We start from the raw sequence: 13,009 nt of genomic DNA, 5'->3' as shown, positions 1-13,009 counted from the left end.
GGATGAAAGGTCGTTCTGACGTGACCCTTAATGGGATGTCCTCAGATCTGTGTTTAGCGACAGCGAGAACTAAGATCTGATTTAAATGAGATTGCTTGTGTGATGAACCCTAATACCTTGTGTGATTGCCGCTAAATAACTTGTGTGACGAACACTAAATACCCCGTGTGATTGACACAAAATAACTTGTATGATTGATACTAAATAACTTGTGTGATGAACCCTTAATACCTTGTGTGATTGACACTGATTAACTCTTGTGTGATAGAGACTATCATACCACATTGGTGTATGTAAGACACTAAACAACTACTGTATGTTAAATATTTAAACAACCGTCGTGCTATTGACACTAAGGAACTGTCAAACAATAGACATAACCAGCTGTCGTGTAACACTTATTGAGCAACTGTAGTGTGATGGAATTGCTGTGCTACATACAATATACGGTTATTGGAATGGACACTAAACAAATCCTGTATAATGTATAGATACTTTTTCATCAAGTAATAGCGTTTCGTTCCCTATACACAATACAAATCTTATTGAACAAATGCATAGTAACATATAAACTAAGCAACAAAATATGTGTCCGCATGATACAATATGTACGTTGAAATGCAAAATGTACGTTGAATTCTAAGATAGTCGCTGAAGGATCAAAGGCGTCGGTTGTACTTTATCCTGCAACAAAGTACACTTTTATAGTTACGTCATAATGGGCTGACGTCATGGCGCTGTTCAAATTACCTCCCCCGTGATCTAACGTATCCTTGGTAACATCCTCGTTCTTTCATTACTGTCAAGCAAGATGGCGCAGCCGCATCAATTATCGGCGAAATAGTTTCTTTAAACTTGTCGATTAATTGAATGTTATTACCTGGGAGAAAATATGGCAAGATGATGTCAACCATTTCTCATGCCCCGGGATTATCCCAAACATATTCAAACCACTGTCTCTGTGTCACAGCAGCCACAGTTGTCTGAGGCGGGCCTTGGTACCCTGGGAATTATGGCTGTGTATGGACACGGGTATGAGCAATCCTTGAAGACTTTCATAACCGCCTTGTGCACCTGTTGCTCAGTGTAGGACATTTAGCAACATACTGCAGTCAAACAAGACGACCGCTGTTGCTCTTCCTCCGCCATGTTCGTCCCACGACGACGCCATAACACGGCTCAGGCTGTCGATGCACGTCTGTTACTGTATCCTGCAGCGCTACCAACTCGGTTAGCACACTGTTTCATGGCTTGCAGTTGCTTCAGTCTGCTCGCAAAGTTGAACATTTTACAACGGAAAATACTTGGCCCACAATAACCAGTGAACGTCAGGTATGTTTACACGTGTTAGCTCGGTCCCACAATGCACTTGTGAATTTTCGAGTCACGTGATTACACTGAAGCAAATTGTTATGAAAGCTTAAATATAAATCCTTACTATTGATGCGTGGGGTTATGGATAATCACACAATGAACGGATAATAAAATTATAGTTAAATAGAGTTAAACTATGACTACCAATTTTAGCCGTGTTAAATTATGTACAAAACGTACTGTGTCTCCTAACGTAAGAAATTACATGAAATAGCCCGTCAGTGAGCCCTGTTCGTGGATTTTCAATTTACGGCACCGCTCATTACAGGTTTGTTTTTAAAGCCATCTCTAATAAAACACAAGGTTTGTCTTAAATTCGGCATCTTAGAAAAGTAATAAAATTTGTTCTACCCCATGTACAGTATACAAAAGTATGTTTTTTTCCCGAATTATTATCGAGCTTTAATAATAATAGTTCAGAGCAAAACTGTATTTAATTAAACTATACATGGGGGAAGAGCAAACTTTATTTCTTAAATACATTATGTACATTGAAGTACAATGTGTACGTTAAAATGCAATATTTACAATATGTACGTTGAAATGCAATGTATACGTTCAAATAGAATAGGAACGTTGAAATAAAAGATGTACGTTACTGCTTGATTGGCATCCTAGAAGTTGGCAAATAAGTAAGAAAAACGTACAACTTTATGGATAACAACTTCTGGTTTATTGCATATGGCGACGTTTCGATGGAGATTCCTACACGGTTATCAAGCCGGCGTGACGATGCTGTATATCCTTACTGTATATCTGGCTTCACTAACCATGTGCTTCATTACCTGTGTGCTTCATTACCTGTGTGCTTCATTACCTGTGTGCTATTTGGTATTCTTAATGTACATCTGGCTTCATCCAATTATCTGTATGCTACTTGTTATCTACTGCCGTTCATGTGAATGTTAACCTGCTGCTTTTCACAACGCGTCATGCATTTATTCATTTCAACACTTGATCGATGTTACTCCAGCTTGATAACGGTGTAAGAATCTACATCGAAACGTCGCTATAGGCAATAAACGAGAAGTTGTTATCCATAGAGTTGTAAGTCTTTCTTACTTCATATGTACGTTGAAACGCAATATGTACTTTGAAATACAATGTGTACGTTGAAATATAACATATAACTTGAAAAATGATGTGTATGTTGAAATTCAGGGTGTACGTTGAAATATAACATGTAACTTGAAAAATGATGTGTACGTTGAAATACAATATGTACGTTGAAATATAATATGTACGTTAAAATATAACATGTAAGTTGAAAAATGGTGTGTACGTTGAAATACAATGTGTACGTTGAAATATAATATGTACGTTAAAATATAACATGTAACTTGAAAAATGATGTGTACGTTGAAATACAATGTGTACGTTAAAATATATTATGTACGTTAAAATATAACATGTAACTTGAAAAATGGTGTGTACGTTGAAATACAATGTGTACGTTGAAATATAACATTAACTTGAAAAATGATGTGTACGTTGAAATACAATGTGTACGTTGAAATATAATATGTACGTTAGAATATAACATGTAAGTTGAAATACAATATTTACGTTGAAATACAATGTGTACGTTGAAATATAATATGTACGTTAAAATATAACATGTAAGTTGAAAAATGGTGTGTACGTTGAAATACAATGTGTACGTTGAAATATAATATGTACGTTAAAATATAACATGTAACTTGAAAAATGATGTGTACGTTGAAATACAATGTGTACGTTAAAATATATTATGTACGTTAAAATATAACATGTAACTTGAAAAATGGTGTGTACGTTGAAATACAATGTGTACGTTGAAATATAACATTAACTTGAAAAATGATGTGTACGTTGAAATACAATGTGTACGTTGAAATATAATATGTACGTTAGAATATAACATGTAAGTTGAAATACAATATTTACGTTGAAATACAATGTGTACGTTGAAATATAATATGTACGTTAAAATATAACATGTAACTTGAAAAATTATGTGTACGTTGAAATACAATGTGTACGTTGAAATATAATATGTACGTTAAAATATAACATGTAATTTGAAAAATGGTGTGTACGTTGAAATACAATTTGTACGTTGAAATATAATATGTACGTTAGAATATAACATGTAAGTTGAAATACAATATTTACGTTGAAATACAATGTGTACTTTTAAATAAAATATGTCTATGTGGGCAATGAAAAACGATAGCTCTATGAAACATATTTTTGCACAGAAATATACACGACTTTGTTTTTTAACATCAGTCATTATTATTCTCTAGTAAAGAATTGTAGGACGTAATTGGTTCTCCGTGTTAGAAAATATTCTTAAAACAAATGTCCAACTGAGTTATTTTTTATCAATAGTTTATGTAACAGAAGGAGCTCAGAAGAATATCCTTGATATTAACAATGTCGGGCAGGTTTTGCAGAAGGAAAGTAATCGATGCCCACAACGTTGGGAAGCCGGGGTTTACAGAAGGAGTGAGGTGAAGTGAAATTGGGTTTAACGTCGCGTCCAAGGTTATTGCACTTATATAGCGACGTGCATGTACGTGTGTGTTTGTGTGGCTGCTTGTACTAGTCCGGACTGATGCCGATTTATAGTGCTAGCTCACTGAGATACCATGCCGCAGTTTAACATGAATACCCCACTCAGACACAGTATACTGACTCCGAGCCGACCAGCCCCTTAAATATATGCCGAGCGCCAGACAGGGTAACAACAAGTACCATCTTTTAACGTCTTTTGGTATGACGCGGACGGGAATCGAACCCAGGACCTTTCGCTCTCCGGGCGGACGCTCTATCGTTTAAAGAAGGATGTGCTATGTCTGAGATATACAGGTTTAAACTATGTTGAGGTTAAGTTTACCAGAGCTCTCTGACATCAGGAAGTTGAATTCTGCCGCAGCTGCTGGGACAAGTAATGTCGCACAATGAGAATCCTCCAACGTCATCAAGAGAAAACGTCGTAAATATTTCATATTGCCTATGGATATAATTCCTCAACTGTAGTCGTGGTCTAAGCCTGAGACTGTTGATCCTGGGGTTATGAGAAAATTACAACTGTGTAAAATATGTTTAGAACTGTTTACTTTGGCAAACCCATGGGGATGGGGGCGGACGCCCGAGGACTTGATACACGAGCCTGGCCGAGCTCGGTCGAGACCCCGACACGCCGTGTGAAAAAACAAATGTATTGGCATCGTGTGTAAATAGCAGGGAACCGATAACTGAATCAACGCAAGAGAACATGATCTTGATCCAATGGCTCCTGTCTGACGATTGAATTCAAATTCAGTTACTTCGATATTCATACAGCCTCGGGTCCACAACAGCAGATGGTACAAATAGCTTTCTGGACATAGACTGTTTTTTGTGGCGTTGTAATCGAAGCCGAAGGTGAGGGGTCAATACGGTAGACAATATCTGTCAACGCCCTCAAGCTGAGAGACATGGTGAATGAAAAAGCCAAGAGCCCCTTACATGAATGTTATTTGTTGAAGTGAGTCTGTGATGGTATTACGTCTATTGCCGAGGCCGGCCGAGGGGGAATACTAATTTCAGGATCATCGGCCAAAGACTTCACTCCCACAGTCAACTGTGCCAAGTTGGAAGCGAGGAGACGGGATGTTATTTGATCGTAATGATTTGATATAGTTTCTTCTACAAAATCTAAATCAAATCTATCTGTTTCCTGCAGATTTAATTTTTAGTTTTGTAACTTTTAAACTCGGTTGATTCTCGTGGACATCCAACCTTTTTCACCCAGCGCAAACGCCTGAAGTTGACTTATGATTTCCCTTGTGTGCTGTGACAGTATCGCACCAGGACACTTTATACGCAGCCAGCGGATGTGTGTTGCCTCCTCTTGCTTCTTATATAGCTGTCCTGCTACTGCAGGTGATCACAATGCCCCTTGAGCACCGACGTGATTGAGGTAACACACCTTTTTAGAGAAGCCACATGTTTCCCTTCCTGTATGCTGGGCAGGGACCTTGTCTATACCTCAATGACCAATGAAGAAGTTATTAATTCCTCGCCCATATCTGACTTCAATGCATAAATCTGGACAGCGAGGAAGGCTAGCGGTCGATAACGAGAGATAGCCAGCAATTCAGAGGCCAGAATGGACGTTATTAGCCTGTTCTTCTCCACAGCGTCGCCACGATCATCTTGGTCTTTGATGAGAAGACTGAGGTGACGACCGGCCGCTACGTTCATTAAAGAATATTAGGTAGCAAATCATATTATCATTTTGTAAAAGTCGACACAATTAGAGTGCCACGAAATGTCACTGTTTAATCTGCTGGTTGTCAATCACGGACGTCCGGGGGGATGTAGAGGCGTTTTGTGCCCCACATCAGGTCTACGTACAGAATCCACGCTGCCATGTTTTCATCTCATCCCTTGTGGGACAAATACGTGCACTCAGGATGTCAAGTTTTTCATTATGGTCTGTGTTTTACTGAAGCCTTTCACTTCAAACACCAAGACAACGCTGTGCTGTAGGGGACAAACGAGGCCTTCAAACAGTAACCTCTACCCAGGGGAGACAATCCGGAGAATAGTGACTCCAGAGAAGAGAATGGGGAGGTCTGGAATATATTCTCCACGTATGGCGTCTGTAGCGTTGTTACTGCTGCCGGCGCACACACTAACTGGGTTAGTTCAAACCCAATCATCTCAAACATAAGACACGTCTTCAAGGTTTACAAGACACTTTATATATAATATCCTATATCAATAGCATTCTCTCACCCACTTTATTCCATATGTAGATGTTTATGTTTAGGCAAAATCATAGTCATAACCTGGTTAGTTTATAAAACTCTTTTGATCAGTCGAAAAACCTTGCGGTTTACACCTCTTTGATAATGTTATATTAGTGGTGGCAAATCCTCCTGTACACTCTTTGACATTAGATTCTCATGCATCAATGCAATGTCAATTTCTTCCATAGAAATCTCGGCGTGGCTTTATCAAAGCATCTTCCATCAGCAGTGAGTCTGTAAGTACCAAATGAGGGAGAAACTCAGGCTATAGAAGTTTACTCCTCGGTGTAAATTAGTCTTAATGCTCGCTGATCGATTTAACTTTAAAGTTACATCCTGTGATGCTTTTTTCCAATTTTAACCAACTGATCGGTAAAACTGGATCTCCTCCCTGAAAAATAGCCCGCTTCATTCGATTTGATCCCACGTCAGCGTTCCCCCGAGACTGGGTATCGAACATTGATCCTCCCCTTCTCGTCCAACACGTGTTCCCTCCGCTCTAAACCTTCTCCATGGGACTTAACGCCTTACGATGGAGATAACAGGTTCTTAGTAAAATGCATGTTTGTGGAAACGGCTTCATTGTGTGGAAATCTGGATGGTTTTGTGAATCAATGACACATGATTCTGCTGGCCGGTGTCTGTGACCGTTGCGGCAAGATGCCACCCTCCTGTCCATGCATCACAGGCCGTGTAGTTATGTTTTCTATCATAACAGTACAGCTGATGTTGTGAATATTCATCACCTGGTGGAACAAGCTTCATTTAATCTCATCGCATCTGGTTCATGGCAACAGCACGGCGTTTTGACAACGTTGGGGATTAACACCGTGTTAAGTGCATATCGGTTGTAGTTTTTGTACTGGATTGTCTTTTAGCATATGTACTTGGTGTGCAACGTTTATGCGTTGTCAGTTACAAACATATACTCTGTGTACAACGTCCGAGAACTGTCAACATGTTTGAATATCGGTATCTCGTGTACAACGTCCAAGAACTGTCAATACGTTCAAATATCTGTATCTTGTGTAGAACGTCGAAGAACTGTTAATATGTTTGAATAAATGTACCTCGTGTACAACGTCCAAGGACTGTCAATACGTTTAAATATCTGTATCTCGTGTACAACGTCCAAGGACTGTCAATACGTTTAAATATCTGCCCATCGTGTACAACGTCCAAGAACTGTTAATACGTTTAAAAACCTGTATCTCGTGTACAACGTCCAAGGACTGTCAATACGTTTAAATATCTACATCTTGTGTACAACGTCCAAGGACTGTCAATACGTTTAAAAACCTGTATCTTGTGTACAACGTCCAGGAACTGTCAATACGTTTAAAAACCTGTATCTCGTGTACAACGTCCAAGGACTGTCAATACGTTTAAAAACCTGTATCTCGTGTACAACGTCCAAGGACTGTCAATACGTTTAAAAACCTGTATCTCGTGTACAACGTCCAAGGACTGTCAATACGTTTAAAAACCTGTATCTCGTGTACAACGTCCAAGGACTGTCAATACGTTTAAATATCTACATCTCGTGTACAACGTCCAAGGACTGTCAATACGTTTAAAAGCCTGTATCTCGTGTACAACGTGCAAGAACTGTTAATATGTTTAAAATCCTGCATCTCGTGTACAACGTCCAGGAACTGTCAATACGTTCAAATATCTGTATCTTGTGCAGAATGTCGAAGAACTGTCAATACGTTTAAATATATGTATCTCGTGTACAACGTCCAAGAACTGTCAATATGTTCATAATCCTGCATCTCGTGTACAACGTCCAAGAACTGTCAAAACGTTTTAAAACCTGTATCTCGTGCACAACGTCCAGGAACTGTCAATACGTTTAAAAACCTGTATCTCGTGTACAACGTGCAAGAACTGTCAATACGTTTAAAAATCTGTATCTCGTGTACAACGTCCAGGAACGGTCAATACGTTTAAAAACCTGTATCTCGTGTACAACGTCCAAGAAATGTCAATGCGTTTAAAATCCTGCATCTCGTGTACAACGTCCAGGAACTGTCAATACGTTTAAATATCTGCCCATCGTGTACAACGTCCAAGAACTGTCAATATGTTTAAAAATCTCCATTTCGAAATCTGAACTGTTTCAAAAATATAGATGTCGTACTTTTTGAGAGTTTATATCTCGTATTCTTTCAGAGTATATATGTCGTAAATGTTTCAGAGTATATATGTCGTTATTGTTTCAGTTTATATGTTGTACGTGTTTCAGAGTATATGTCATACATGCATCAGAGTATATGTCGTACATGTTTAAGAACATATATGTCTTACATGTTTCAGAGTATATATGTCGTACATATTTCAGTGCATATATGTCGTACATGTTTCAGAGCATATATGTCGTACATGTTTCAGAGTATATGTCATACATGCATCAGAGTGTATGTCGTACATGTTTCAGAACATATATGTCTTACATGTTTCAGAGCATATATGTCGTACATGTTTCAGAGCATATATGTCGTACATGTTTCAGAGCGTATATGTCGTACATATTTCAGTGCATATATGTCGTACATGTTTCAGAGCATAATATTATATGTCGTACATGTTTCAGAGTATATGTCATACATGCATCAGAGTGTATGTCGTACATGTTTCAGAACATATGTCTTACATGTTTCAGAGCATATATGTCTTACATGTTTCAGAGCATATATGTCGTACATGTTTCAGAGCATATATGTCTTACATGTTTCAGAGCATATATGTCGTAAATGTTTCAGAACATATATGTCGTACAAGTTTGAGATTATAAGATTTTCATTGGACCCATTTTAAATACGCATGCGAGCTTTGGGGTGAATGTACAATAGATCGGAGTGATTGGAAGGAAGATTGCACGTGGGAGCAGACGGGATCATTACTGGGCTACCAAAATCTTTATTATATTTCGAAACTGGTTGGAAAACTTTGACGGAAACGAAAACTGTGTCTTTTATGTACAAAATATTACATCGTAGCCCAATCTTACTTATAAGATACTTTACCCAATTCGGCATCTTCCACAAATACATTTACCCTCAGAAATTCGGAAAATATCCAAATTCCCCTCACGAAACTAAAACCTTCACCTGATTCCTCTGTCCCATCTACTGTCAAACTGTGGAATGAGATACCATTAAATGAAAGAACGTGTAGTTCAACTCAACAATTAAGACACTTATAAGTCAAAATCAGCCAAAGTCCCCATCGCATTTCCCCTTTGGACATAGAAAACATAATATTATACACACTAAGCTAAGACATGAGGTTAGTCAGTTAAATAATGATTTACGTAGACTAGGAATTGAAGCCACAGTAGAATGTTTTTGTGGTAGTAAATGTGAAAATGCATCTCAATTGTTCTTAGAATGTGACTTGTTAAATGAAGAAAGAGACACTTTACTTAGAGATGCGTATCAGTAGAATAGCCGAAAACTGATCTCAATTTGATATTCAATGGAAATTGGGACTTACAGAACAAGATAACATAAACAAGTCATCTATTAACAGAGTTATATACGTAATACACAGAGATTTATGAAAATTATATTTTCTCAGTGTTCACTTATCTTTCCTATTCTTTTCACTACTTCTGTTCTGTTCATGTTTCGTACAAATTGTAAATCAATTGTGTAAATATCTGGGAGAATGTTCATAAGTAGGAGGACTTGTACACAATCCCATTCACTTTTGGTGAATATAAATATGCTTAAACCAGACTTGTTTCAGAGTATATGTGTCGTACATGTTTCAGAGTAGATATGTCGTACTTCTTTCAGAGTATATGTCGTCCATGTTTCAGAGTATATATGTCGTACATGTTTCAGAGTATATATGTCGTACATGTTTCAGAGTATATATGTCGTACTTGTTTCAGCGTATATGTCGTACATGTTTCAGAGTATAAATATCGATATATAATACGTGTTTAAAGAATATTTACCGTAGATGTGAGGTGAAGTCCATCGGTAAAATCGAAACTGGAAGGTCGGGAAATGGGAGAGAGACCTAAGGGGAATAAAATGTGGGTGGGGGTGGGTGGGTGGGGTGGGGGACGAAGATGAGGGAGGGAGAGAGGGAGTTTTGGAGTGAGTGGAGAAAGAAAGAATGAGAGGTGTTGGGGAAAAGAATGGTTTAGGGAAAGAATTCCAACAAATCTTGCTAAACATAGACCTAACTGGAGGTTGTAGCTTGCTATTCATTTGATGAATTAGGTGATCAATATGATCTTTTTCAAGTTTAATGATTGTCAATGATTGGCCCCCTCCCCGCCTGTGTTGCGTGTAGTGACGTGTGCACAATCCCCTCACGCCCTATCCATGTTCCCAACGCCAACATCAACATCATCATCACCAACTATTGTAGTCAACACTTGGTCAGCGGAAATTGATTCCCAACTAGCTGTAACAAAAATTAATTCAATTCTCTGTCGAGAAATGCAAGATGAATAGAGAAAGTATTGATGAACACACATAAACAATCCTCTTTCGGTTGATTTCCTTAACCGTGGATAAATAATATCCACACGTGACGTCTACACCTGGCAATATGACGTGAAGCAGCCTGCCCCGCTATACAAATACTTCACAAGCATCCACATTAAGTTGTAATGGTTCATGATTGCGGTATATGACTCAAGTGTTTGACTCTTAACAGGCTGAAAGTATTTTCCACCATGTACTGTAATCCCAAGTGGAACAATTAGTAGCTATGCGCTCGGCGTGAACAATCGCCCTTCTCTGATCCGGGCACTTAACATAGAGTTACCGCGGTGTGGGGAATGTGCACCTTCATTGATGTGGAGAAACTGTGAATTTATCTGTATTACCTAACGAATCCTGATACAGGATATTAGATTAAGCCCTGGCATATTCAACACATTGATGAAGAGGGGATTATGTACATTCAGTATCGGCAGTGGAGAAAGTAAACTAGCATGGTGGAAGTTCACTCCCTGTTTCCGCCGATCAGGTGGTGAAGCGTGCACTGCATAACTTCTAGCAGCATGTTAAATCATCCACGGAATATTGACGAGAAATTGATTGACGTGTTATGGAATACAGCTCTTATATTGAATGTATCTATTCTTGTCTCGATCAATCTTTATATTTCAAATATTTCAGCAGTTCAAACAGATCAATTAGGTGCGAAAAAATGTTTGAATTCGTCAAAGCACATCTCATAACAAATGTCAATACAGTTTTGTGTCTGGCCATCGGGTGTTTGAACACAACCAAATAGAGTAATTCTTTAAACTTTTATACACTTCACGAGCTTTGCCAACTCTATCATTTACTTTGTCACTATCGACAGACACAGAGTGTCGATCACTTAAGAAGCGACCGGGAATCTAATGAATGGTTTAGTCTGGTTGTGCCAACCACCCCGTTTTCTAAAACAAATTGAAAAGCGATAACGTGATCATCGGCTTACCTGAGGCGCTTTCTTGGCGAGACCTTCCCCTAAGTACGTAACGTTAAGAGACGACGATCCAGGGGGCCCGTTAGCCGAAGGCCGGTCGAGGTGGTCACTTAGACTGAAGTGACCAGTGTACAAAAGGAGGACCAGAGCGGTCAGACTGGCCGTGGACAGGAGGAAGAAGCAGAAAAGACAACACAAACACCTCTCTCTGGTCTCCCGTTGCTTCTCATGAACCTTCCCGAACTCGTGGGATTCCCTCCAGTGGGACGGGGAGGGGAGCGAGTCCGGGCTCTCCGACCCCCCGTGAACAGTCCGGGAAGTCTCCGTGAGGTTTGGGTCCCTGAACGTTATACACGTCTCCTCCTGACTGTCACATGTATCATCTCCCGCCACTGTAAAAACCACCCCGTATTTCTCCGATGTCCGTCTGGTCATAACGGCTACTTACAAGTGTAGACAGACCACGATACCAAACAGACGTGTTGGCTAGCAGACGTCAATGTTTGACTACCACCGAGCTCCCTCGCCCGCTGCCCACTGATCGAAGACGCCCATATGACAGAACTGTTTGAGTAGCAGAAGATAACAGTAACTTTGCGACTCAAGACCAAAGTTACACTTCCCGGGGACCGTCATGCAATGCGGAGCTAGTGATCTCGTCTCAAGTTGGCAGCATTCAATACCGAGCAGACGATGAACCAGTGGCGGCTGACAGACACCCGCGCGCTCTCGGCGACCGGGGGAGCCTCTCGCAGGTTCCTGTGCTGGAAATCACAGATCGGTGTGAGGCTGTTTGATTATCGGACCTGATCAACAGCCTTCTGAATTGGGTATTGAAGGGCCCGATGGAAATATTTTCATGCTACGGATGTCCCTGGTAAGACTGAAAGAGCAATCAATTCAGCTCACGAGCTAACACATTTGCCAATCGAAACGCACACATGGTGAAAAGAACATCGCGCGAAACGCGCTTTTGGTAAGATTTGGGGAAATATTTTTCTTTTGAGGCAAAGATTTGCCGCATGCGCATCTTGATGCAGGAGCAGGTCCCAAAGTCAATTACAGCCAAAGCGCAGCATTGTTACAGTCCCCGTGTCATGCCTCGTGAAAACAAGGCAGAATATTATCAGAGAGAAGATCTATTTAGAACGATACTCCGTCTCACTTCATGTAATTGAATTGATTTCAAAGGGTATTTTCACTGGCTTTTCTACACGATTTAAAATCGGATCTTTTGGACTCGAACGTTGGAGTGTGTGTCCAGATAAAGCTTATGAATGATTAAATTAGCCCCTCGATATGTCACTGATTAATAGAATACTATTTCAACGATAGGATCTATCGATTTTTCTGTTATTTTCTAAGCTGACTGCTGCCTTGAAGGTAGCGGTACGGAGGTGTTGATC

At 39.6% G+C, this 13,009-nt stretch overlaps 1 protein-coding gene across 1 annotated transcript in view; it reads right to left on the bottom strand.

The window, feature by feature from the left end:
* LOC124150387 (endothelin-converting enzyme 2-like) overlaps positions 1-12,485 on the bottom strand; it is an 89,264-nt gene extending 76,779 nt beyond the window's left edge. Inside the window, exon 1 of the mRNA XM_048400992.1 lies at positions 11,616-12,485. Coding sequence (XP_048256949.1) covers positions 11,616-12,038 — 423 coding nt within the window. The 5' untranslated portion in view covers positions 12,039-12,485. The remainder of the gene's footprint in view (positions 1-11,615) is intronic.
* Positions 12,486-13,009: the final 524 nt, after the last annotated feature.

Source organism: Haliotis rufescens, unplaced genomic scaffold, assembly GCF_023055435.1.
Source record: "Haliotis rufescens isolate VD_foot unplaced genomic scaffold, xgHalRufe1.0.p SCAF_20, whole genome shotgun sequence".
In the NCBI taxonomy this organism is placed as follows: domain Eukaryota; kingdom Metazoa; phylum Mollusca; class Gastropoda; order Lepetellida; family Haliotidae; genus Haliotis; species Haliotis rufescens.
Note: the sequence above shows the minus strand (reverse complement) of the source record. Positions and strands in the feature narration are given on the sequence as shown.